General features: G+C 34.5%; 2 protein-coding genes across 2 annotated transcripts; one reads left to right on the plus strand and one right to left on the minus strand.

Annotated features, from left to right (window-relative positions):
* Positions 1–3,743: 3,743 nt before the first annotated feature.
* LOC102597110 (zinc finger CCCH domain-containing protein ZFN-like) lies at positions 3,744–12,710 on the minus strand. The gene is made up of 7 exons (XM_006353172.2): positions 12,305–12,710; positions 10,220–10,377; positions 9,191–9,253; positions 7,597–7,716; positions 6,909–7,181; positions 5,558–5,887; positions 3,744–4,531 (listed from the first exon to the last, which is right to left on the minus strand). Exons 1-7 carry the CDS (start codon positions 12,375–12,377, stop codon positions 4,247–4,249), a joined length of 1,302 nt encoding a protein of 433 aa, XP_006353234.1. The 5' UTR covers positions 12,378–12,710; the 3' UTR covers positions 3,744–4,246.
* Positions 12,711–15,962: 3,252 nt separating this feature from the next.
* On the plus strand, positions 15,963–20,913 carry LOC102597435 (GDT1-like protein 3). Its single transcript, XM_006353173.2, has 9 exons — positions 15,963–16,334; positions 16,433–16,501; positions 18,367–18,504; positions 18,836–18,934; positions 19,091–19,163; positions 19,577–19,665; positions 19,806–19,889; positions 20,043–20,102; positions 20,494–20,913. Exons 1-9 carry the CDS (start codon positions 16,260–16,262, stop codon positions 20,680–20,682), a joined length of 876 nt encoding a protein of 291 aa, XP_006353235.1. The 5' UTR covers positions 15,963–16,259; the 3' UTR covers positions 20,683–20,913.
* Positions 20,914–23,293: the final 2,380 nt, after the last annotated feature.

Here is a 23,293-nt window from a genome sequence, read left to right on the forward strand (position 1 = left end):
TCAGTGTAATCCTACGTTGTGATGTGTGTACGCAATGTTACCCCTATACTACGAAGGTAGAAAAGCTATTTCCGATAGATCATGCATAGTGAAGAAGATTACCATGGGGCTTTGGCTAGTGTTAAGAGTGCAAGCGTGATGTATGAATTAGGCACATATCACGAGTTCAACCCTTACATCAGACAAAAGCCTGATATTTAAGTGGAGAAGAATGAAGGTATTAATGAACCTTGTGTGAGCTGGTCTATTATCTATTGAGATTCGAATTGTGCACAACCTAGCCCTCAGGATTTATCAAATAACAATTATATTGAAACATAATTGGAATAACATTGCACTGAACTCATTAGTAATCAAGCTACTGTTAGTTCAATCTATCAATGCTTGTTGTAGGGAAGCAATGGTACAAACTAAATCTGAAGGACAATATTTGTCTTGAGACAAGGTTAATCTTGTCATTCTAGTGCCCAGAATTCGCTATCTAGATCCAGCCACGACTTTTAGAAGATCCTTAGTCTTGGTAGGCAGAGTTACTCTGTTGGTAGGAGGTAGCAGGTACTTGGTTGAGTAATCGAGGTGTGCACAAACTGAGCCATATACCACGGTTATTAGGGGGGGTGGGGGTGTTGGTTTCATTATACCTATAAGATCTTGACTAGGAAATTGTCACAACTGATTGATCTTCTTGTGTATCTTCCTCTATGTACATCAACCAAATGCAGCAGATATCCTTTTCTGGAATAGGATCTTGCTACTTTCTGCACTAACATGCAAATGGCAACGCAGAGGGGGGTGTAGAACACATCCAGAAGAATAGAATAGAATCAGTAAACTCCCAAGACGTTGTGATGTCAAGAAGCTTGAGAACAATCTTTCAACCAGTCCAAATCTGTTGAATAATAGGTGGCGGTTGAGATATTGGCGGTGATGATCACCTTGGGGGTTGTGCAAGCGCCCTTAACAGGCACTCCAGAGCCGAAGTTGAGAGCAGTCTTTCAATCCCTCCGCAATTTGTTGAATAATAGGTGCATGTTGAAGTATCGGTGGTGATGATCACCTAGGTGTCTGTGTTAGCGTCCTTTATAGGCACTCCAAAACCCACAAACGCTCCTGAAGTCATTTTCAAGATATTGGTAAAAATGAGAAGCTTGATCAAGGCAGGATGGACAATTGAAGGAAGTATACCTTACATTATTATCAAAATTTTCAACATAAAGAAAAAGGAGCATTATTATTAAAAATAAAAATAAAAAGTAATAGATACCAAAGTATTAGAAAGGACTGAGAAAACAGAAAATATTGAAGCAATCTTCTCTGGTAATCCCACGAGTGAGTTTGGAGAGGGTAGAGTGTACGCAAAGAAGCCCCTACACAAGGTAGATAGAGAGGTTGCTTCCAAAAGACACTTAGCTAAAGTGCAGCAAATCAAAGTACGTAAGAAAACAGAAATATGACAGAGGAGAAGACAGATCAATTCAAACGGAAAGCAGTACAGGGCGTCCAGAAAAAGAACAGTAACAACAAAGAAAATAATGCGGTAACTGGAAGACAAAAGGCGACAAATGGTAATAGCTATCAAAAGCAATAGCCAGTTATAGTAATACCCCAGAGGAGAACGTGGAGCATCTACGTAGAATCTTCCATTCCTTTACTTCTACTAATCATAGAATAAATGACTAGAATTACTAATGTTCCTTCCATTTAAACAAAAGCACTGTATCCTAATCCAACAGATCTGGCTCTATAGATCTTACAAAGAAGAGCATGCTGCTAAGATTAGTCATGTTTTTTCAAACTTCTCACAAAATGATCCATGCATATTTGCACTCCAATACGGAGGGATTGACATAGCAAAGGAGGCTAAACAAAAGCTATCAAAGGGATGTGCCCAGGCTCGGAATATCCTTCTTTCATACCCAAGAGTAGCCCTATTTCTACAACAACAACAACATACCCGGTGTAATCCCACAAGTGGGTTTGGGGAGGGTAGAGTGTACGCAAACCTTAATTCTACCTTGGGAGGTAGAGTCTGTTTTCGATAGAATAGCCCTATTTTTTATAGGAGCAATTCAAGCATTAATCAGTACTACCTCAGACCTCAGGACTTTGTTTTGCTATTGTACCTTCAGCATCTGACTTTATTTGACCTTCTTACATATCTGTGCAATGCAGTGCACTTGACTACTTCCACTCCAAATAAGAAATTTACTTAAGAATTCAAAATGACATAGAGGTAATACCAATCTACACATTCATCTTTATGATTCATGTTTTTGAAAATCTGCCCCATGTCTACCACAACAACAACATACCCCGTGTAATCCCACAAGTGCGCGCAGTTTGGGGAGGTAGAGTGTACACAGACCTTAGCCCTACTTTGGGAAGCAGAGAGGCTGTATCTGATAGACCCTCGGGAAACTGTCTATACATTCTAATTATTACAGTAAACACCTCAGTTTTTTCTTGGTTCTCACTGAAAACGAAGTCTAATCATTGGGACAGAGGAGAGCAACAAACACAACTCTGAACTTTTAAGTAGATTCACTTCTTTTGTATTAGAGACATAATTTAAAGGCTCCTCCTCATGAAATAGCAGGTAGTTCGTCAGGTGTAACTCCCTGAGCTGCTATTTTTCTTATTCAATTGTTGATAGCTAACAACTCTATGATTATCTCTTCTTAAAAGATTCAAGGATCGGCTGGTGGGAGTCAGTAAGTCCATTTATCACCAATTCACAAAACCCTTTTTTTTTTTGGGTCAAGACAGAGATGTATTTCTTCTACCTTGGGTTGAATATCCTTTGGTTCAGTGCCAAATTGCAAGGTTGACTACTTCAACTTCATTAAATCATGGTACAGTTCACCAGAGAGCTTTAGCTTCCTATTAATTAGTTGAGCACAGTATGTTAAATGTCTTGCTGCAACCAAAAAAAGTAATGGCTTCCTATTTGCACAAATTTTCATTCTACTACCACATACCCACATATTCTTCAGAGATGATCTTGTTGCCACAAACATGTGCCACCTAGGGATGTAGTTATCCAGGGATGAGATCCACCATCTTTCACGAGCTTCTTGGATGACGATTGTGGTAATCCTGTAGCCTACAACATAAAACTACTGAACATATATCATGTGAAGTACAAACTAGGTCTCGGGTTTTGTTTAAGAAAGAAAGAGAAATGGTGTAATTACACAAGAAGAGCTTCCTACAAGGAAGAAATCTCTGTTCGTGATTTTAAAAACAATTACGATCTTACTAACAAATTTCATACTAGTTTTGAGAAAAACAGATATACATGGCTATCATTGGAAACGTTAAATTACACTATCATTAAGGGGAAAAAGTTAAGGTAAAAAAAAAATAAGTTAAGAGGTTACATCTCCCTTTCCATATTTAACTGCCTTCCTGATGGAATGTCCTGCTGCATAAACAAGTTCCCTTTCTGTTCACTGTACAATTTCTACAGAAAATTTACAGGAGACTGTTAAATAAACTTCTTTAAGATGGAGAAATCCCTACATACCTTGTTTTCTTCGGTGAGCACCTAACAAATCCAGTTTACCATATAATAATGTACTGAACAGACGAAGAAAGATCCATTTATTTGACATCAATTCTGTTTGTGATCACCACAAGTTACCTCATACAAAACCTGCAAGGACAATATACATCTGCCAAAAATAAAAGAGAAAACTAGAGCAAAAAATTCAGTTGATGGACAGATAACTAAAACCATGAGATGCCCTTAAAACTCTGGTGGTTGATAATAATTATAAGCAAAGCAAGGCATTGACATATGTCTAGATCAATTGCAAGGTACAAGAGTTCTTCCTTAAAAAAAAAAAAAAAAAAAACTGCAAGGTACAAGAGTAGGCATTTGGATTATTACAGCCTTCACTGATATTAACAAAAGCTGGATGCTATTGAGGAAATCAATGGTTCATACAGGAGATTAGGGGGTTTAATTAATTCACAAAGAAAAATGTAGAGCGCTGTTGGCGGTTGAATAATTAACAGTTGGATTCACCAATATGTGCCAACATCGGCAGATTTATACATTGCTCCAAAGTGAAAGTACAGATATGTCAACTTTATCGACTGAAATGCATTTTCAGAAGAATAAATTGAGATTTTTACTGGATTCTGTACATCTCCACCGATGGAAAAGAATTTACAGGCAACTGTTATTGATTCTCAAAAAGATAGAAAATGATGATGCTGGCTGGTAATTGGTGAATAAATATCACCCCTCTCTGTCAATGTTATTATCACCAGACGGCATCTTTCTTGTTTCTGAGAGTGACAGTCGCCTGGGCTTCGTTGAAACTGCTTCAACAAGCCCTTCTGAAGTCATGTTCAATGCACTGGTTCCTGATGATGAACCCAATAGACGCTGAACTGTAGGAGCATCAGTAGTTGATGATGCTGCAATACTATAAGTGAAAACCGTCATTGGGTGATCAAACTTGCAACTTGGGCCAAATTTGCAGATCCCATATCTGGAATAGAAAATACACAATGGTTCTCCCTGCAAAACAAATCCAACAAAAGAAACCATAAGAAAAGAAATTTTTCAGCTCGCCAAGTTTCCACATTACCAAAAAGGTTTTTGGAGGGAAAAGCAGGAAAAAATAACCAGTCTTTTGACCATTTCTACTTGTGTTTTTCCCTACATCTCTACTTCTCTTCCTTTATTCTTCTCCCAAATATGTTCCAGGACTGCAGCAGTCATGCAGATTATGAAAATCTCGACAATAACACAACTCCTTCACTTAACATGCTACACCTAAGTTCAGTAAGGTGGTGTTGGATTACAAATCTTTTGAATTTGAAGGAATCAGTAGTTTTGTGAGTGTCAAGAGAATTGTTTTCCAAGAATAGTTTTTTTGCTCTTCTGTTTCCCTTTTGCTTTCTGTAGATAAAATAACTACTGTTTGGTTTAGAAAACAGCAAATTCTTCAGCCAGAAAAGCATACTAAGAGTTCGAAGAAGTGAAGGATTTCTATGCCACAATTGACAGTATGACACTTTCTAATCCCCAGAACTTATTACGTAGATGTTTGTTTCTTCATTGATAATATCCTCAAGCCCGACGAAATTTTTTCATACTTGCGAGAACACGAAACAATGAGTAGCTTAGTCAAAAACTAGTCTTAACATGGATTCCAACAAATCTACAGGTCCCTACATATTTGAAGTCCTAATCAACAAAAGTTTTTCTTTCCTTCTTTATTTTTTGAAGAACACTTTTTCACATGAACTACAAGTCTATCTTCCAAGTAGAAAAATAATGAAGACACCATCTCTTTGAACCCATGAAACCTGTAATGTCAACTTATCAAATGTCAACTTATCAACTAGAGCACTTTGTTCGCAGTGGGAACGAAAAATACTATAACAGAATTGGGAGAGGACCAACTTCCCAGATTTAATTATCAAGCATGAGAAACAAAAACACTAACACTGACACAACAAGTATGGAAGCTTTAAACAGCAAACTCATCACTAGACTGATGCCAAAATGAACTAGCAAATAACAAAAAGTTCTACTCACAGTGCGTAAAGGAAGGCCAATGGGACTTAGCAGACAATCAGGAGGAGGAATAAGCCTTTCCCTTGGATGATGGAATCTACAAACAGCACCAAACTTGCAGTCTCCGGTCTTCATGTAAAACTGGCATTCAGCCTGTCCAGGTCGCTCAGGGAAGACATTCTCCCCTTGCAATGCATAGTACCCCATAGGACCAGAAGCTTGACGATATGGGGAAGTGACTCCTTGGGATCCCATGGTCGCTGGATCACTGGATCGTGAAGTTCCATAGACCTGGTTATTTCCAGCTGTCTGTCCCTGGCCCTCAGGAGAAGAAACTGAGCCCATCTGACCCTGAAAAAGATATTACCTATATGTAAATTGAGTTTGTATGCACGTAAAACAAAACCTCAAAATAGATATGGAACAGCTCATAAGCTAGTTCAATACAAAAGTATTCAAAACACTTGAGCATTAATGGTTACATTATCTTGCGCAAATACTGTCTTATAAAGGGCAAAGAGTTTAAGTTCATTTATGAATACTCCTACTACGGACTAAAGTCAAGTTCCAACTCAGTCAGCTCCACTCCCAACTGCAGCCCACTTCTTTCCCATCAAAGGAAAGATGATTATTCAGAAACCATGTTCTTACAAATTCATTAACATATTTCCATCTGGATATCAGCCATAATAAGAACTTAATACCATATGACTACAAGAGTGGTCTATTGCTTTATCTCTAAGAACTATAAAGGCAGTGAATAGGCTCCTTGAAACTAGTTCACAAACTTTTCTCGCCTATTTCACAATTGAGGGAATAATATCATAATATCCCACAGAAAATTATTCACTCAAATAGCGTAGGAAGAAGGGTACTTCAGTATCTAGTAATGGTGGCATCCTTGAAGAGCAACAGATGAGAACTACATCTTCGGAGTAATAATTACCAAGAAATTGTGGAATTGGTTTTCTATGTGGTAGTGTGATGATTCTCAAATATATTCAAGTTGAGAACAGAACCTTCAAATTTAGAAAGGAATCTCCGCATACACAAGCTAGGAGGGAAAAGGATAGAATTATTTTATTCATCCGTCAATAACATTACATATTCTAGAAAAGTTATAATAATCCACAATATGAATATAGGAAAGAGGTCATAAAATCATAGCCAAAAACAGTTTAACTTAAACTTTTTTATACAAAGTAAGACTTCAGTTCAAGACTAGACCTTCTTGATCAACAAGCATATTTGGAACCCAAATAAGAATTATCTGGATGAAGCAAATTCTGGTTTCGAGAATAACAACCAAGTACAAAGTTAACTCATACATAACAAACAATTGCAATTAGCAAGGTATCATATGGAAGCTTACACTGTATGCAAATCCTGGAACTGATACTACTCCCTGAGGCACTATCAATGGAGTATAACCTGAAGGACCTTGCCAGCGTGCACCAGGGATAAAAGAACCTCTAGACAAGGGATAGGACAGCTGACCAGGAGTTGTTGCAGAAGGAACGGGAGGATAAACAGGAGAACCACGTAAGGAGACCATCATGTTAGAAGGTTGGGGATGGTGAAATTTACAGGTACTTCCAAACTTGCACTGTCCAGTTCTCATGTAATAAGCACATTCAGACTCATTCTGCGGGTAGAAAAAAGGCATTACGCATAACCACAGATCACAAACATGTCTCAAGGAAGAAATCTCGGTCAACCATTTCCACAATAATAACACACCCTAGCAAATCCAATGAAGCAATGCATGTATCCATGAATTTCAAACAAAATGACAAGGCAATAAATTCACTGATTAGTTTTCTCTTCTATGTTAAACATAAGTATGGCTCCCTTCAATCATTACAATTGATCATATATAACTTTTACCAGCAAGCATGTGGAATAAAAGAAATTGCAAGTGCCCTGTTCAAAAATATGGCAACTGAAAAGAAAAATGCAGGTTAAGATCCATTAGAGTCATTGTGAACGCAGACCTTTTTGCATACATTAGAAAACAGATCTATAAAATTCAACAAATAGTTCTGGTAATGAAGTCAAACCGGGCGAAGTGGATAGCCCAAGACATTTAGGGTAACTCTTCCAGCAATCCCAGCCTTGTCTTTAGGATGGTGAAATTTGCAAGTGGCTCCAAATTTGCAAGTTCCCGTTTTCAAGAAGTACTGCGAAATTGCTAAAATCATTCAGTCCGTGAGCTAAATAGGTTTAAGGGAATTAGCAGAGACAAATGAAAATCTACCACAGGAAAGCTCACGCAGAATACGACTTGAAGTGTCAAATAGATCGAATTTAAGAAAGATGATTATATTAAATATTAAATGCCTGAGTCTAACTCTAAATCTAGTCATTAATGGTTAATAAGCATTCAAAATGAGAGAACTTTTGAACCATTAAAAGGCATCATAAATAAACACTCCAGACAGAAAAGTCTCTTCTATTTAACGAACATTTTGACAAATAAACCAAACCAAAAATCCAGATTCATCTTCACTTGTTCACTGAAGACTTGCAACAAAGATGTGCTTATACAATATTACATCTTGATGAATTGTGTGAACAACCTCATCTAAAAGTTTAAGAGGGCCAGCGAGGGAACAATTATGTTTATTTGTTTTATGTCTAAAATAGGCACGTCATACGTGGCCTCATTCTTTTTCCTTTTCTTTGGGTCAGACACGCAAAATATTTTGTTGATAGGTGGTGTTAATTCCAAAGGACCTCTGCTTGCTGTGATTGTGATACCATGTTAAATTGAGTGAACCGCCTCACTTAATAGCCTATGTTGTTAAATAGAGAACATTTTTGTTTATTTATTCTATGTATAGAACAAAGTTGTACTTTTACTTGAAGGTTGGAGATTAAGTCGCTTCATATAAGGAGTATGTAAAATTCATTTATGCAACCCAAGATCTAGTCATGCAGGGAAAAAGTGATCTTAAAAAGTAAAACAGACAGTATACAGAATCTAGCAATAATAATCAAAGAAAATCACACAGTGAGGTACATTCCTTTTTAAGCACCAAACATTGGTCTTGGGATAACTAAATCTATTAACCAACAACTCACCTTAATCCCAAGCAAGTTGGGATTGGCGATATGAATCCTCACTAACCATGTTGCTTCAATTAAATTCAGAACTAAATTTATCAATCAGAAAATTAAAAAATTACAAGGAGAATATTTCCAGTATTTAGCAAATGATATATACAGAAAACAGCATAGATTTATCAAACCAAATATTCAATACCCAAATAAGAAATAGTTCATTCTCCACCATGAATTGAAATTTAATTGTTGAGTATGGGAGAATCAACTTTAGTCGCAGAGTTCATTTTGTACTCTTTCATTTCCAAATCATTTAGAAAACACCAGTTTATTTCCAGGATTTACTGTGCGCAGAAACAGGACAGGAATCTATGAGTCTTATATTTTAGCTTTTTTACATGCTTTGATAAGAGATTGGTACTTTTTTTTACCATGAATCTTTGTTTAAAACTTCTTTGTGTAAATCCAGCCCCCAACTAGTTTAGGGTTGGGGTTATTTGTTGTTGCTCCATTTCTATAAATAGATGCTATTACACTGCTAGTCATTTTCCTGCATGTTCAGCAAACAAAAGACACAGACCGAGCACATACCTGGCATTCTGGTTGTCCTATTCTTTCTGGATACTCTCCTTTCATCCTTGCAGTGGCGATGGCCTACATCAGACACTTTGCATATCATCAATTATACAAATCAAAGTATATACAAGAATTTTAATACATATATCTTTGTGGATCCATGTAAACTTAAATTCGGTGACAATTATTAAAGTTCTAAGTTCTAACAGGAAGACATCCTAAGCATTATACATCTAGTAATTATCATGAATAAATAGGATCCCAACTGAACATGGGAGACCGGGCTTCAAATCCCAACTGAGACAAACAGTTAGGTGATTTCTTTCCAATTGCCTAAGCTTTGGTAGGTAGAGTTACCCGATAGATGTGCTAGTCAGAGGTAGCAAGCACCCACTGCAAACTGGACTGGATACCACCATTATCACCAACAAAACAAAAAGATCCCAACTGAGTATCTCATACTGCAGTGTACAGAGATGCTTGTTGCAGTATGTACAAGGAAGCTTATGTCTAGTATGCATAATGAATGTAAACTAAGGAACGAGGATTCAAAACCTATGACAGATTTTTCACACCCTACTTAAACATGGAGTGCAGGTTCGTCCTTTGATACTTTTTCCTTATGATACAAGAAAGGGAGCACCTTCTCCGGCCTGCCCACTTTGTAAGTGCTGCACAGATGTGCTTACAAACAATATGACCTTGTCGTTAAACATTTTTAGTGAGGGAAACAGAGGCACAGGGCAGAATTGTTTGTCAGTTCAGCAAAGCCAAGTCTTGGAAGCTCATAGATTAACAGTTTTTCAAGTTCCAGTAAAAAGAAAAAATGAGTAGTAATATATAAGGGCTCTATATATAGGGACTTACGATCCTAATTCATGAAATTATAAATTATGACCATATCATTGAAATATTTTGTACATTAACCAAGATAAGTAGAAAAAACCAGCACAACACCAAACAATAAAATCATTCAAGTTTGCATAACTTCTAGGAAGTTTTCTCAAATTCATCTTCCCCTATTAGTAGAATTCAGTGCCTTACCAGCTTCCTATTAGGAGGATGGTTGAACCGGCAAGTTGATCCAAACCTACAGAGACCAGTTCTGATGTAGTAGGAACAATCTGGTTCGCCTTCACGGACAGGATAATGTCCCGACTCAATTGAATCCCTTGATCTCAAATTCATCTGCCACAAAGTGTCTGAAAAACCGAGTGAGCAATAAGTACTATTATTGATAATTGGGGAAGCTTAAATGATACTAGTATTAATACCAGTTCCATAAACTTCTTCCAAATGCTCTGAGTTTTGGACCTTGACAACTTATTTTAGCGGTAATTAATCCAGTGTATCAAAGGCGAACAAAAAATCTCTAAGGTCCATTGGGGTTTTAAGTGCAATGCGCAGATAAAGCATAGGTTTAATGAAGGTACAAATGGAGAAAAAAATACAAATATGTATGTATAGACCAAGACTAATAATTAAGAGCATGAATATCAAATATATGGAAAAAGAAATTGAAAAAAATTACGACAAAGTGAAATATCAATTGTTTAGTATCGCCTATTTAGGTTTACGATTATTGGAAAGAAAAATTTGGTCTTAGAGCCTTGATGACGATAGTGAAGCACCCATTAAGAGAGGCGAAGCGCCCAACGTGTTTTGCGCCTCACTTTAGGGACTAAGCGTGCCTTTGACAATACTGATTTAATCTACAAAAAAAGAAACTTACTTGCTCCAACATAAGCTTTTCCATAACATCACATTTAAAAGTTAAAAGCTTCTCCTGTTGAGAGCCAACTTGTGCATTTGCTTATACAGTGTTCCTCTAACAATAGGGTCGTTTGGTTGGAAACAAGTTATCCCAGGATAAGTTATCCTGGGGTTAGCTATCCTGGGATAACTTATTCCGCCATGTATATGGGATAACTTATCCCATCGCTATGATATAAATTGTGGGATAAGTTATCCCAAACAACATAAAAAAAAATTTATCTCATCACTATTTCCTTATCCTATCACTATTATTTTTAATCCCTCACACCAAACGAGGGCTAAATGTACAATAGAGTTGGCGAGTACAACCGTAAGTACTTCAGGTGCATTTCATCATCATCATAAGTTATACTACTAATTAGTAATCACGTTTTACAATAGTCATCAAGAAATTAGAAAAGCACCCAACTTGATCATCAAAGCATCTCTCCCTATTTACGAATTCCACAAGAACTCTTCTTCTGTTAACCATATCAGACAATTAAAACACCTTATTGACACCCTTCAAAACTTGCAAAAGGGATAAAAAATGTACGCTTCAATTAATTGAATCACATATGCTTATAGTCTGATAAAACAACGACTAAAATCAAAATTCATCGACAACTGAGGAACCAAATGTGCTATGGACCCAATATCCACATATCAATGGAAGCAACCAAGAAAAAAGAAAGAGGGGAAAATAGTAAGGATGAATGCACTACCATTATATGAATGTAGACAGACAAAGAGAGACTTTCCTTTTGATCAATTTTAGTGAAAATAATATTCAAAATATGTACTTTTTAATGAAAAGGCAAAAAGATTTAAAAAATTGCAAAATATATGAAGAGTAAAAAGGACAATAATATCACATATGCACTCTGACATGCTCAGAGTAATAAAGTATTACTACCATATACAGCAAAGCTTGGGCAAAGATGAAACCTTTTCCCAACTAAAAAATAAAATCCCAATTATAAAAATTGAATCTTTATCCTCTTCCCTTGTTTACTTAGCAACAAAAAGCCAAAAAAGAAAAAAACTGCAAGTCAAATTACAAAGGGTGCAAGCCACCATCCAAGTAACGGTTCGACAAAACCCAATAACTTTAGCTCAAATCTCGTATTTATGTTAAATTCATTAATTCAAAACCCAATAATCAAAATGAAACATGGTTCACAACCCATAAACTAAAAATTCTTGCCTTTTACATTTATCACCACAATTCGAGCTATGAAAACAACCTCTTACATAATCGGGCCCTTTCCCCAGACCCGCACACATAGCAAGACCTTAGTGCACCAGACACCCTTTATTCTTTTAGCTACAGTGATGATCCTCAACCCAAAAAAGCAAAGATAAAAACAGTACCTTGGTCGAGAGACGGTGACAAAGAGGAAGGTCCTTCAGTCACAGACAAGGAAATTCCGGCATCAAAATCCATGATGATGATGATGATTATGGTTAAGAAGCAAAATAGAAGTATTCTTCTTCTACTACTACTACTACTTCCATTAACAACAACCCATCACCGGAATTTCCATAAATTCCGACCAACTTTTTCACTGATTTCAAAAAACACAAAAAATTAAAACACCCCCCTTGTGTTTGATGAAATGCAGCAAAGAAAAAAAAACTGAAAACAGAGAGATGGAAGAGAAAAAAAGGGGTATTGTGAGAGAAAGTAAAAGAGGGGAAAAACAGAGACAAAGAGAAAGAGAAGGAGAAGGAAAAGGAGGTGTTTTTTCCTCTCCACACAAAAAACCAAAAGAGAAGAGAAAAGAGAAGAAAATAGCAAAAAGAGAGTGAATATGAGCCAATCAAACATTTGAGAAGAGAAAAATATACAACCAATCAATTTTTTACACAACTATTTTTTGCTTTTTGACAAAGTGTTGGCCTTTCCCCCTCCGTTCTGTCTCAATTTATATAACATAGTTTGAATTTCGAGAATTCAACTTCTTTATTTTAGCTATTCGTTCGGAGATATTCCCTTGTTTTTCCGTTATGTTTTAGTTCTTTAGTTTGAATTTTGAGAGTTCAACTTCTTTGTTTTGGCTATCCATTCGGAGATCTTGTTTTTCAATATGTTTATCATATTTTACTTTTTAGTTAATTTGAATTTCGAGAGTTCAGCTTCATTATTTTAGCTATCCATTTGGAGATCTCGTTTTTCAATATGTTTGTCATACTTTACATTTTAGTTTGTTAGTTTGAATTTCGTGAGTTCAACTTCTTTATTTTAACTATCCATTTGGAGATATTCGTTCGTGTTTTTAATATGTTTGTGTTACTCTTTTCAGTTTGTTTCAGAAAGAATATTTTTTCCCTTGATAGTCATTCTTTTAAGGGGTGTTTTCTATCATGATTTTATTTTTATTTTTGCTTTTTCCATGATTGAATTCGGTTTAGGCCATAAAATTGAATCTTTAAGAATGTGAAATACAACAAAAAAGTGTTTTTAGTTTTTCCATTTCAAATAACTCAATAAAAAAAAGTCATAAACAGTTCTATTTTGTATTCATGGTCAAACACAATTTCAATTTTTAAATATATTTTTCAAATTTTAAAATGAAACATTGTCAAACGCCACTTAATTTCAGTTTCATATTATAAAAAACATTTTGGTATATATACATTTAATTTAAGACCACAAGATTCAGAAATTTTCTTTGATTTATTAAATTCTGCTTCAGGTTGAAACAATACAAATAATTGAAATACAATGAGTACAATTTTTAAGGTTTTTTAAAAATAATCTATATAGTTAGAAATTATATTACTTCTATAAATTATGAGGATTAAAAATCAAAATATTGAAAAGGCATACGAATAAATGGTGATTGAAGTCTTTTCTGATTCAACCCTTAGAATTTGAATGATGTCGTCTAAATTGAGATATAAAGAATATTTATTTTTTGATTTTCACATATTGTCCAAAACCACTTAGAACTGATTAATCCAAATTCATATTGAAAAGTCTCCGATTAGAATAAAATGCTCCTAATAAAAAGTGTTTTGGTTGCCTCTTTAGCACTGACTTAATACTATTGGTGTAGTAATTTTTATATTATTATTTATTTTAATATGGTTGAGTTTTTTAGTTGACTTAACATGTGTGCTCTTTCTCTTTGTTTTCATAATAAGATACTCTCTACTTTCTTGATTTGTTTTTTTTATTCGAAAGAGGTTAAAATTACATTTAAATTATGCGAAATGGAATAATTTTACTCTTTGTTAGAAAATTGATTTCAAATTTATATATGTCTTTAGTAAAATACATTTAACATTACCCTTTTGGATTAACTAACCTTATTTCTCGATTATTTAAAAAAAAAATAGTATTTTTGCACATGCTTGTTTTCTTCACTTGTTGCAATAAGAAATAATAATAATTAAAAAAATAAACAAATGAACGACATTTACAAGAGGGCATTGGTCTAGGCATTAACGAGCAATTGAAAAATTAAATAAAATGTGTTACATTGAAGTCTTACTTGAATTATTGAGACTTTAGCTTATTAAATACATTTTTTATTTTAAACGGAACTATTTTTTTACTCTGTAAATATTTAGTTTACTAAAATCTCGTACACAGTAAACGTTCAATTGAAATTCACGTGAATGTGACATTTGGCAGTGACTCTAATAACTATCATATTATAATTGATTTATTATGCATTTACTGATATCAACTATCACCAAACACACTTATCGTTAGTTACGGTTGTCAACCACTTTCTTTATCGTTTTCTACTATACAATTATTATTACCGCAAATTTTTATGGATTAGTTATCACCGGCATCCACCAACTCGCCATTATGTAGTCATTATCCTTGATTAATCTTGTGAATAGTCTATTAAGCTGATTGATCATTTTTATAAGAAAGAGAAATATAATTTGTAGATTTAAATTCGAAATAACTAAATTGATTAATATGGAATAGAAAGTAGATACACAGAACTAATCAAAACTTAGTTGGATTAATAAAAAAAAATTGAATCAAAATTTTCATATCTAATTTAAACTATCTGAACTTTCATTTCATAAAATGCACATAAGCTAACTCAAACAACACTATGCTTTATTTTATTGAAGGTGGAAAAAAACAAACATAAAACTGAAAAAACAAATAATAATAAAAGTTGACATATTGTGATTTGTTGCCTTGTCGGTGAAGTGAACAAATAGGAGAAATGTGAGAAAAAGGGATATAAAATCAACAACTCAAATCAAGTGGAAGGTCCATTTTTTATTAATTTATGAATCGTTTTGTTATGTGGGATAATATGAAAATTTCTAAACTTAATTTCAAAAAAATAAATTATATTAAGTTTAATTATTATAATAATAATAATAATATATTTAGATTTATTTCATTAAAAAAGATTTTGACGTACGTAGATTTGAATACTACATCATCTCTTAAGTTTGATTGATGTTATAAATCCAAATGTAATAATGAGATATTTCACATTATTCCATTCAATTTGGAATTATTTCATCCATCTCCAAATGGAACAAATCAATCCAATAATTATAACAGAGAAGTATTTGATAATATTTCTCAACATAAATTATTAATTTAATTTCTAAACTATTGACAACGTTAAGAATACTTAACTACTTGACTATTTGACCTTAAATGCACCTTCGATATGTCACATGACATAGTAAGTGATCTCAAACTCTTGTTGAAGCATGAAACTCTTTATAAAAAACCCGAGAAAAATATTTAAAATATCCTTGAATTTGACGAAAATTATTAGTTTTGTCTCCCAACTATTGACATCCTTACAAGTCACACCCCTTAGGAAATACGCACCCCTTATTATTATCTCGGTAGGTAGAAAGACTATTAAGTTTGATTGATGTTATCACCCCAACAATAACATATTCAATGAAATTTCATAAATGAAATCGATAGAAAATAAAATGTATGCAATCTTAGTAATAGCTCAAGGGTATTTTTGAAATTAGAATATACGTAAAATTTAGCATTAATTAGAGACTGTTTCCGAAACAGCTCGGAATGTTGTAGAGCCAACAAAAACTATTAACATTTCCCACTTGGTAAGGCCTAGCTTTGGGGAGATCTTGCTACTCTCTTTGTTTCTCCTTTGTGTCCGCAAGATCTCCTCTTCTTCTCCTCTCTTTCCATTTTCCAATCCCAAAATCCCCCTTTTTCAAGATCCATTGACACCCTTTTCGATTCCTTTAAGAAAACTCACCTTTTTCCCCATTAATTTCGCTTATTTGCTGTTTTTCTTGAAGAATTTCAAGGACTGGGGTTGATACTCAATTACCCAGAAAGAAAAACGATATGGGTTTGCTTTCAAACCCCAAATTTATATGGATCTTGTTACTTCTCATCAGTATCCCTTTGATTTCGGCTCAGGTAGTGTAAAAGTTCGTTTTTTTATGAGTTTTATTTGGGTATCAGTAATGGGTGTGCCATGGATTTTGAGTTTTTTTTGTTTTGTTGGGTTTATTTAGGAAGCTGGGGATGAAACTCAAATTGTTGAGTCAGGTGGACGGTTCAAAGATCTGGGGAGGCGGAGTAAAGTGAGTATACTCATTTCATTTGTAGTTTGTTATATGTTGAGGTTGTGAAAATTTGCAGAATGTGTGTAATTGTTATGCTTAGTAAGTAAGGTACATAAATTAGCTTGAGGTGCATAAATATACAACATTTGTGTAGTTTATAAGCATAGAGAGGTACAACATTTGCTTGATGTGTGTGTGCTAAATAGAGGTGGATCCAGAATTTAGAGTTAGTAGGTTTGAAACTCCACTAATGTGAATGTGCTGCTTTTGAAGTGGTGGGTTTGGCTGAACCCACTTCGTCTACACAAAGTCTACCCCCCCTGTGCTGTAGTAGCATGTCATAGGATTACGCCGGAATAGAGGATCTTGTGGTAAGGTTTTTTTGTCCTTTTGTTCATATCTAACGAAGCTTAGCATTAAATGTTGAAGTAATCTTAAGTATTTGATGGAGCTAAGTTGAGATGCAAACATGCGGTTTACCTAGTTGTGTAGATTGATAAGCTTTTGTCGGAGCAATAGTACCGGAGTCAATGATTCAGTTCTATGTATCATTGATTGAGGTGAATTGGTTGTAATAATTTTCTTATAACAAAATATGTGCTAACTTGTAAAAACCAAATGTTGGAGGAACATGTAAAGCATGGGGGATTTAAATAGCAAGGTCAAGTTCATCAAGAAATTGTCTTTGTCGTTACACTAGTTATGCTAATCCTTCACCTATCAACATAGAGTTGTTCAACTAAAAAGTGACAAGTGAGGTACATCCTAGTGGTAGAAGTCCTCCACCTCCAACCATAAGTTTAGGGGGTTCAAGTCATTAAGGAGCAAATTAGTAGTGTATTGTCTTGCCTATCCTTCCGTACTAGTAATCATAGTATTTCTCCTATAGTTTCTTGTCCTTCCGAGTTCTTTTAATATCTACTGTCTCTTGTACTTCGATTATCACACTATTTTGTTGTAGTTACGGTTCTTTTTTCGGAATGCTTTGTCATGCTCATGATTTCTTCACTTCTGTTATTTCTTTTTCGATATACTTTTCCTTGGGCTGAGGGTCTATTGGAAACAACCTCTCTACCTCCCAAGGCAGTGGAAAGGCCTGCGTACACTCTACCCTTCCTAGATCCCGTTTGTGAGATTACATTGAGTTGTGGGGGGGGGGGGTTGCCATATCAGAAAAAAGAAAAGGAAGTTACAACAGTGATTGAATATATGATTGAATTGATACCTTGATATACCTCTTCTTATAATTGATATGTAGTGTGTTGAGGTTGAAAATTTGAAAGAACTGCAAATAAGAATTGGTTCCTTCTATTGTGCAAGATTTGAAAACCAATGGGTTACCAATAATTTGATGTCAAATATAAAGTGACACTATTTGAGGAGCTAAGGTGTTAATTTGACTTATGTATTATGTAAGAAGTAATTTATAAGCATAGTAAAAATAGTAATTAGGAAGTCAACTTATTGAGATATATCATCATATTGAGTTTAAACCTTGTTTCTTCAAATGAATTTTTATTTGAAGACATGTAAAAGTCATATAAGATAATTGAATGGTGTCACACATTTTGGTATTCACCAAATAATAGGAACTTCTTGTTTAGTAAAAATAGTAATTGGGAAGTCAACTTTATTGTGATATCATCATATCGAGTTTAAACTTGTTTCTTCAAATGAATTTTTATTTTAAGACATGTAAAAGTCATATAAGATAATTGAATGGTGTCACACATCTTGGTATTTCTCCAAATAATAGGAACTTCTTGTTTGAATGTGGAGAAGGGAAATAATTCTTATCCCTTAGCTTAAATGATCTAGCTTAGCATTTCTACCATGTGGATTTCTTAATCACTTTATTGAGTTTGCATTTATCTACTGTTCAGATGATAGTCGAGAAAATTAAGACTGGTGCTGTGAGGGGTGACGATCCAGATTCTATTGATTTTGTTCTGGACGTGGACTCTAATCTTGGCACTCTTGATGCCTTATTTGCTAGTTTGTCAATGATTCTTGTCAGCGAGGTCAGTAACTCCGCCATTGTGTACTTTATTTTTTACTGTTGCTGTATGTTTTTTGCAGCTAATTTCTGGTTAGTTCTACTTTTCTCCATGACAGAGCTTGTATACTAGTTTGTGATCTGCTTTTACAATATTATTACTGATGACTATGAGGTTATCTGGTGGAAAATTTATAACTTACAAAAAAAGCTGGTTGGAGACTTTTACAGGAACACCTCTGTTTGTCGAACCAAACTGCAGTTTGGCGATGAATTATTCATTTTTGCAGTGCCCTCCTCAAAATGTTGCCTTACTCTCCATTTAATATGTGTTTTCTGGATGGCTATGCTGCTAGATTGGTGATGAGACATTTATAATAGCAGCTCTGATGGCAATGCGTCACCCCAAATCAATCGTTTTATCTGGTGCGCTCAGCGCCTTGTTTGTTATGACTGTAAGTAATTGAATTTCCTTCCCTACTTTGCTAGTTCACACATGCAACATTTCTCTCCTCATCATTATGTTCAATTATTTCTCTTTCATTTACAGTTCTCTCTTAGCATGTGCAAAATTTTAGTGCTAACTCTAGGTCTCCTCTTCTTATAACTAGATACTTTCTACCGGGCTTGGGAGGATAGTGCCAAATCTGATATCAAGGAAGCATACAAATAGTGCCGCTACAGGTTTGTGTTTTACAAATTGCTGTTCTGTAATTGTCTTACTTACTAACAATGTGATGCCTTTCTGTTGATTTTAGATTTTTAACTGTCTATAAGATGTTGACTTGAAACCTGACAAATTTTTTCTAGTGTTCTTATTCCAGTTTCTTACCAGATTCTCTATCCTTTGTGTAAAGTTGAACTAGTGAATAGCTACTTGTTCTTTCTATGCAACGTGAAGTAAATTATGATTTTTTGTTGGGTTTGCGATACTACTACAATTTTTTTCTGTTTTGCCTTCTTGATATGCCTACTTTCCCCTTTGTATTCCTTTGCTTCTTTATATTTCCCCATATTTTTGTGGGACAAGGCTGATTCTATCCTTACCATCCTTATTTCGTTCGCTTGGATAGTTACAAAGTCCTATTTTTGTGCAGTTCTTTATCTCTTTTTCGGGCTTCGACTTCTCTATATTGCATGGAGATCATCAGATTCAAAGGCTTCCCAGAAAAAGGAAATAGAGGAAGTATGTTCCCCCTTTCTGTTGTTTAGGTGTTTTATATTGCTATATGTTCTCGCATAAAACTCTGGAGTACTACTTTTGATTTTCTCTTTGTCTAGAGATGACTGTAAATTTGACTGCTCGGTGAATATGAAATATCTCAGGTGGAAGAGAAACTTGAAGCTGGACAGGGGAAAGCAGCTTTCAGGCGATTCTTTTCTAGATTCCTTACACCCATATTTTTGGAGGTATGTCTGTGCATTTCATGCAGAGGAACGTTCCCCTACTTTTAAATTTCACTCAGTTGGTACGGCAATATCAGTTTAGTACTTCATTACAATCCTAGAATCTATAAAATTTATAAAGATAACTAACATTTGTTGTTGTTGATGTCTGTGCAGGCCTTTATCTTGACCTTTCTGGCAGAGTGGGGAGACCGTAGCCAGATAGCAACAATTGCTGTAAGATATTCTTATTCCCTTTTGATTGTGTCTCGGAAGAAGCTGGGCAGCTAGGCTCTACTTTTATCATCATGTGCTCGTTAATGCCTTGTTCATCAGAGCTGCAGTTTAACCTCTGACTGACTCACGAAGTTAACTCTTGTCTTCCCTTAAAACCTTAATGATGTTCAAATGACAGATCAATGAACTAGTGCATAATGTTAGGATACCTATGAAAACCCCGGTATCTTTTAAATGAAAGTAAAGAAGATCAACCACTAGAGACGGGTAGAGGGGAGGGTTCATTATCCAACGAGATTAACTGATAAGTAGAATGTGTAGCATTATTAGCTTCACGTGTGCCATTAACGTTCAAGGATGTCTTTAACTGATTATGATCTTCGTTCTGCAGCTAGCTACACACAAAAACGCAATTGGAGTTGCTATTGGGGCAACAATAGGACACACTATATGTACTTCAGTGGCAGTGATAGGTGGAAGCATGCTTGCATCCAAGATCTCACAACGAACAGTAGCCACAATCGGAGGCCTACTTTTCCTCGGGTTTTCCTTGTCATCATATTTCTATCCACCTCTATGATTTCGACTTCATACAATCTAATTCTCCAGGAATCGCATTGCTCCAATCTTGTCTCGGTTATTCCAAAAGTAGGCTTAAGAGGAAAACAAATTATTTGTACTACAGGAGTTTAACCTTGATAATTTTTTGTGTGTAAATGCAAGCATATTGAATATGTTTTACATGAATCAGAAAAATTGGCAGTTGTCTTGTGTTTACATTGTTGTCAAAAGAATGGAAAATTGCATGGTATTTGGTACCCTTATTGAGGCTCTGATTAATCCGGATTCGTGCCACGTAACACCTATTTAAGGGGAAAGTACAAGATTTTTCATACTCAGATCTCAAACTCGAACTTCAAATCTTGAGCAAGGATGGAGGGATCCTATTAGTTTCACTACAACCCTTGTGGGTGCTCATCACTATGTCAATGTTTAGTGGTGGTGTTAAGCCACGGAAAGCGAATTCGAGAAAGGTGAAAATAGGACTTCTATTCCGATTGTTCAGCTATTCCGCATAAGCTTTGCATTATTAATATCTACATAACATTCACGAGAATCTGTCTTATTTTATACGAGATAGAATGCGAAATATAAGCTAGTTTCTTGTATAATGCCCTAAGAAGGTCAAAACATTTTTATTGTTTAATTGAAGGAAAATGTCTAAATCTACCTATGTGGTATTCGAAATTTGTCAATTGAGCCATCCACAATTTATTTATTTATTTATATATTGTTGTTAGCAAATCATTTTGTATTTACACTTGCCAATAATTTACAAGTTTTAGTGTGAAATGAGTGAACTTCACGTGTTCAAATTTTGCCTATAATTCAACAATGATCAATTTCAGATAGTATACGAGAGCTAATTTGCAACCCTCTTAAGTAGAATCTGAGGAGGATAGGGTACACACATGTTTTACCCCTACCAATAAACCGCTCAAGGATCTATATTGAATAAATAATGTAATATTATCACCACTTATTAATATGCTTAAATTTGAAATTTTTTGCCATTGTTGTTTCAATGATGGTCACCTTCCTCCAAAAAGATACCTAATTAATTGGTATTTTCTTTATTCTAATCATTATTTTCAGATAATATATTGACTGACAAGTAATTAGGTCTTCTATCTTTGTTTCATTATTAAAAAAGAAAAAAAAAGAACATATAATGTAAGTTTCAACAACAAAAAGAAAAAAGATTTCTTTTATTCCCTTCATACCTTTTTATTTATTTTTATTTTTTATAACTAACCGATTGTATTAATCACCAAAGACTCAATCCAACTTTATATTGTCCCCATTTACTGACTCTTCGGGGTGACTCAAATGGTTTGACTTGAAACTTTCATAATGAAAGTCTTATCATGTTCAAAATTCCTTGCTTGTGATAATAAGGAGTTGTTCTTTTGGATCGAGCTTATTGCACACAACTTATCTAGTGCAATTTACTTTTTTTATGAAATTTGAGAGCTATTACACAAAAATGAAGTTTACACTGTGTGCACCCAAAAGATAGCGATAATAGGTTAATTTAATTGTCATTAAAAATAAATTAAGTCCTCATTTACTTAATCTGTAACATTAGTCATAAAGTAATTAAGTTAACCTTTAGTCTAGTATTTAATTCTACCTATATACAATTAATGGATAATGTAGCCATTTTGTTAGGTTTGTTATTTTTTCAGTCCCCACAAATTTAGATGCACTTATCTACCTCTATGCCTAAACTTGGGTAAATGTCTAAATCAAATTAAGCACAAACAATTAAGAAAGTTTTATAAGGACCATGACCTTTAGGAATGTTTTATTGTTTCTTCATTTAAAAAAAAACATAGTTTCTTATCTGGTATCTGATACTCGCATTGAATCCTCGATTAATTTAAATTCGTGCAGTGTAAAGTCAATTTAAAGAGGAAGCTCTCTACTAGAATTTTTCTCATATTCAGATGTCTCGAATTGAGACTTAGATTAAGAATTGAGGGATATTATCAATCCCGCAATAATATTTGTGATTGTACTTAGTTTCATAGGGTATGACTCTGGATATATGCTGATTTGTATGTCTTAACTCTTAACTAAAGAGTTTTAGACTTCTAGTTAAGTTTGATATTTATGCTGGTCGGAGATAATTAATAAGTATTCGATGGAATAATTAATATGCGTATAAACTAGCTTAGACACTATTGTTATAAAATGAAGAAATAGTATAAAACTTACACAATTTTCTAGTAAATATTACAAGTAACATTTTACAGTAGATAAAACTGATTGACTATATATAATCATTACATTATGAGTGGATATGAAATAAATTATCAATCTATACATGAATAATTCAATGCAAGACATGATTTGGACACTAATTTAGTTACATGCACTAAAATGCTTGTAATACACTTCATAAAAGGTGGAGTCCAATTTAAGTATATGATTGAAAAAATAAAAAAATATTTCCACTAGAAATAAAATGAAAAGAGAACTTATTATAAGTGTCATTGGACTGATCATCACTACTGTTTGGTATGATCTTTCCAACAAAAATAAATGGTGACTTCTCCTCTAAGAGTGGCAAGTAAAAAGATAAGACCCCACCATATGCATTAGCCCATCCCAACCCCCCCCCCCCC

The sequence above is a fragment of the Solanum tuberosum genome, unplaced genomic scaffold (assembly GCF_000226075.1).
Source record: "Solanum tuberosum cultivar DM 1-3 516 R44 unplaced genomic scaffold, SolTub_3.0 scf00152, whole genome shotgun sequence".
Taxonomy (NCBI): Eukaryota; Viridiplantae; Streptophyta; class Magnoliopsida; order Solanales; family Solanaceae; genus Solanum; species Solanum tuberosum.

Bases quoted from the DNA above. Each gene is read 5' to 3' on its own strand.
- LOC102597435 (XM_006353173.2), top strand. From the start codon at position 16,260: ATGGGTTTGCTTTCAAACCCCAAATTTATATGGATCTTGTTACTTCTC. The intron at 16,502-18,366 runs GTGAGTATACTC...TCTACTGTTCAG, and splicing joins ATCTGGGGAGGCGGAGTAAA to ATGATAGTCGAGAAAATTAA. The intron at 19,890-20,042 runs GTATGTCTGTGC...ATGTCTGTGCAG, and splicing joins TTACACCCATATTTTTGGAG to GCCTTTATCTTGACCTTTCT.
- LOC102597110 (XM_006353172.2), bottom strand. From the start codon at position 12,377: ATGGATTTTGATGCCGGAATTTCCTTGTCTGTGACTGAAGGACCTTCC. The intron at 9,254-10,219 runs GTAAGGCACTGA...TGTCTGATGTAG, and splicing joins ATCCTCCTAATAGGAAGCTG to GCCATCGCCACTGCAAGGAT. The intron at 7,182-7,596 runs GTTTGACTTCAT...TTCTACCCGCAG, and splicing joins TGGGCTATCCACTTCGCCCG to AATGAGTCTGAATGTGCTTA.